This window comes from Penaeus chinensis, chromosome 15 (genome assembly GCF_019202785.1).
Source record: "Penaeus chinensis breed Huanghai No. 1 chromosome 15, ASM1920278v2, whole genome shotgun sequence".
Lineage (NCBI taxonomy): Eukaryota > Metazoa > Arthropoda > Malacostraca > Decapoda > Penaeidae > Penaeus > Penaeus chinensis.
Window position 1 is genome coordinate 16,186,146 of NC_061833.1, and position 2,500 is coordinate 16,188,645.

At 41.1% G+C, this 2,500-nt stretch overlaps 1 protein-coding gene across 1 annotated transcript in view; it reads right to left on the bottom strand.

Annotated features, from left to right (window-relative positions):
* Window positions 1-2,500, bottom strand: part of LOC125032859 — a 104,361-nt gene that overhangs the window by 20,298 nt on the left and 81,563 nt on the right. Inside the window, exon 4 of the mRNA XM_047624244.1 lies at window positions 890-1,072. Within this exon, the coding sequence (XP_047480200.1) occupies window positions 890-1,072 (183 nt within the window). The remainder of the gene's footprint in view (window positions 1-889; window positions 1,073-2,500) is intronic.

The window sequence follows — 2,500 nt, forward strand, 5'->3', positions numbered from 1 at the left end:
AAAGTAAGAGGAAAGTAAGAGGAAAGTAAGAGGAAAGTAAGAGGAAAGTAAGAGGAAAGTAAGAGGAAAGTAAGAGGAAAGTAAGAGGAAAGTAAGAGGAAAGTAAGAGGAAAGTAAGAGGAAAGTAAGAGGAAAGTAAGAGGAAAGTAAGAGGAAAGTAAGAGGAAAGTAAGAGGAAAGTAAGAGGAAAGTAAGAGGAAAGTAAGAGGAAAGTAAGAGGAAAGTAAGAGGAAAGTAAGAGGAAAGAGGTCTGACTGACTGAATGTCTGACTGACTGATGTCTGACTGAATGTCTGACTGACTGAATGTCTGACTGACTGACTGACTGACTGAATGTCTGACTGACTGACTGAATGTCTGACTGAATATCTGACTGACTGACAATGTCTGACTGACTAAATATCTGACTGACTGAATGTCTGACTGACTGACTGACTGAATATCTGACTCACTGACTGACTAACTGACTGACTGACTGAATGTCTGACTGACTGACTGAATGTCTGACTGACTGACTGAATGTTTGACTGACTGATGTCTGACTGAATATCTGACTGACTGACTGACTGAATGTCTGACTGACTGAATGTCTGTCTGACTGAATGTCTGTCTGACTGACTGACTGACTGACTGACTGACTGACTGACTGACTGACTGACTGACTGACTGACTGAATGTCTGACTGAATGTCTGACTGACTGACTGACTGACTGAATATCTGACTGACTGACTGACTGACTGTCCATTTATCTACCTATATATGTGAAAATATATGAACACAAAAAATATACACGGGGATACATATATAAACATTCGAGTAGAGAACTGGCTGATCACCCTAAGTCCGACCAGCCCCACGAACAGGACTCTCCTCTCTCTCTCTCACTCACTGCAAGGTCGTGATGTCGGACTTCAGCGACAACACCAACTTCAGGACTTCAGCCGTGTTGTCGTCACACCGCTGCCTGGTCTCCTGCACCTCCCGGGTCATCGACGGGTCCTCCACCACCGAGCTGAGACGCGCCACGGCCTCCGTCAGCGTGCCCTTCATGCTCACCACCGCCTCCTGGAGCTGAGGAAAAAAAACGGGGAGGTTAGGTGGGAGGGAGTTGGGGGGGGGGTCTGAATGGAGGTGGGGGGGAGGGAGGGGGAGGGAGGGAGAGGGGGAGGGAGGGAGGGAAAGGGAGGGAGAGGGGGAAGGGGAAGGGGAGGGGGAGAGAGAGGGAGGGAGGGAGAGAGGGAGAGAAAGAGAGAAAAAAGAAGAGCAAAGACACAGAAAGAGAAACAAAGAAAAACAGAAAAAAACACACCGAATGAAAAAAAAGACAAACGACAGAACAAAAGAGTAGACAAACAAACTAAAAAAGAAATACAACAAAAACACACAAACAAAAAACGACCGAACAACTCACCAAAATAGTAATAACAACAATAATAATAATAATAATACAAATAATAACAAATTAAATAAATAACAACAAAAAATAAAAAATAATCATCGACACTCCCTTGCAAAGCACACAACACCAACTCCTAATGACTGAAGGCGCGCCAACCGTGTTACACAAGCGAAATCCCTCTGGCCTGCGGTGACCGAGAAACTTAATACGTGGCAGCAACGAAGGTCTTCTGATATGCCCTGGCCTTCAGGTTAAGCCATCGGCAAAAAAAAAAAAAAAAAAAAAAAAAAAAAAATGGTGAAGAAAGAGAGAAAGAAAGAAAGAAAGAAAGAAGAGAGAAAGAGAGAGGGGAAAGTAAGAGGAAAGTAAGAGGAAAGTAAGAGGAAAGAGGGAGAGAAAGAAGAGAGATAGATAGATAGATAGATTGATAAATAGACAGATAAATAGATAGAGAGAAAGAGAGAGAGAGAGAGAGAGAGAGAGAGAGAGAGAGAGAGAGAGAGAGAGAGAGAGAGAGAGAGAGAGAGAGAGAGAGAGAGAGAGAGAGAGAGAGAGAGAGAGAGAGAGAGAGAGAGAGAGAGAGAGAGATTAACAACACCATCGGGAAATGAACTGAATGCATCGTTTTGTGTTTGTACCGATTTATTTATATATTATCCTCAGTAAAACAAACAAACAAACAAGCAAAACAACATTGCAAGACATGGCAAGACATTCACTTTATTTTCTGACTTATTTTGTTTCTAGTCAATTCATCATATTCTTCACATGCATTTAAAATTAATTGAACTTTCACCTAAAGGCAACAGGAAGCAAGATCATTTTTTTTTTATATAAATAGCATCGAGAATATAATGCCCCGCGTCACGTAACAAGCAAAAAAAACACCACTATCTAAACACAAACTACGAATATTTAATACAACACGAAGATAACCCAAATAAACATTCATTAATTTTAAAAAAACACGTATTCATACATAAGCAGAGAATATACAATACAGAAGAAGAAGAAAAAAAAATATGTGTATGTGTGTGTATAGAATTTCCATCATCATAACTACCAATCACAACACCTAAACAACGTCATCCAAAAGTGCA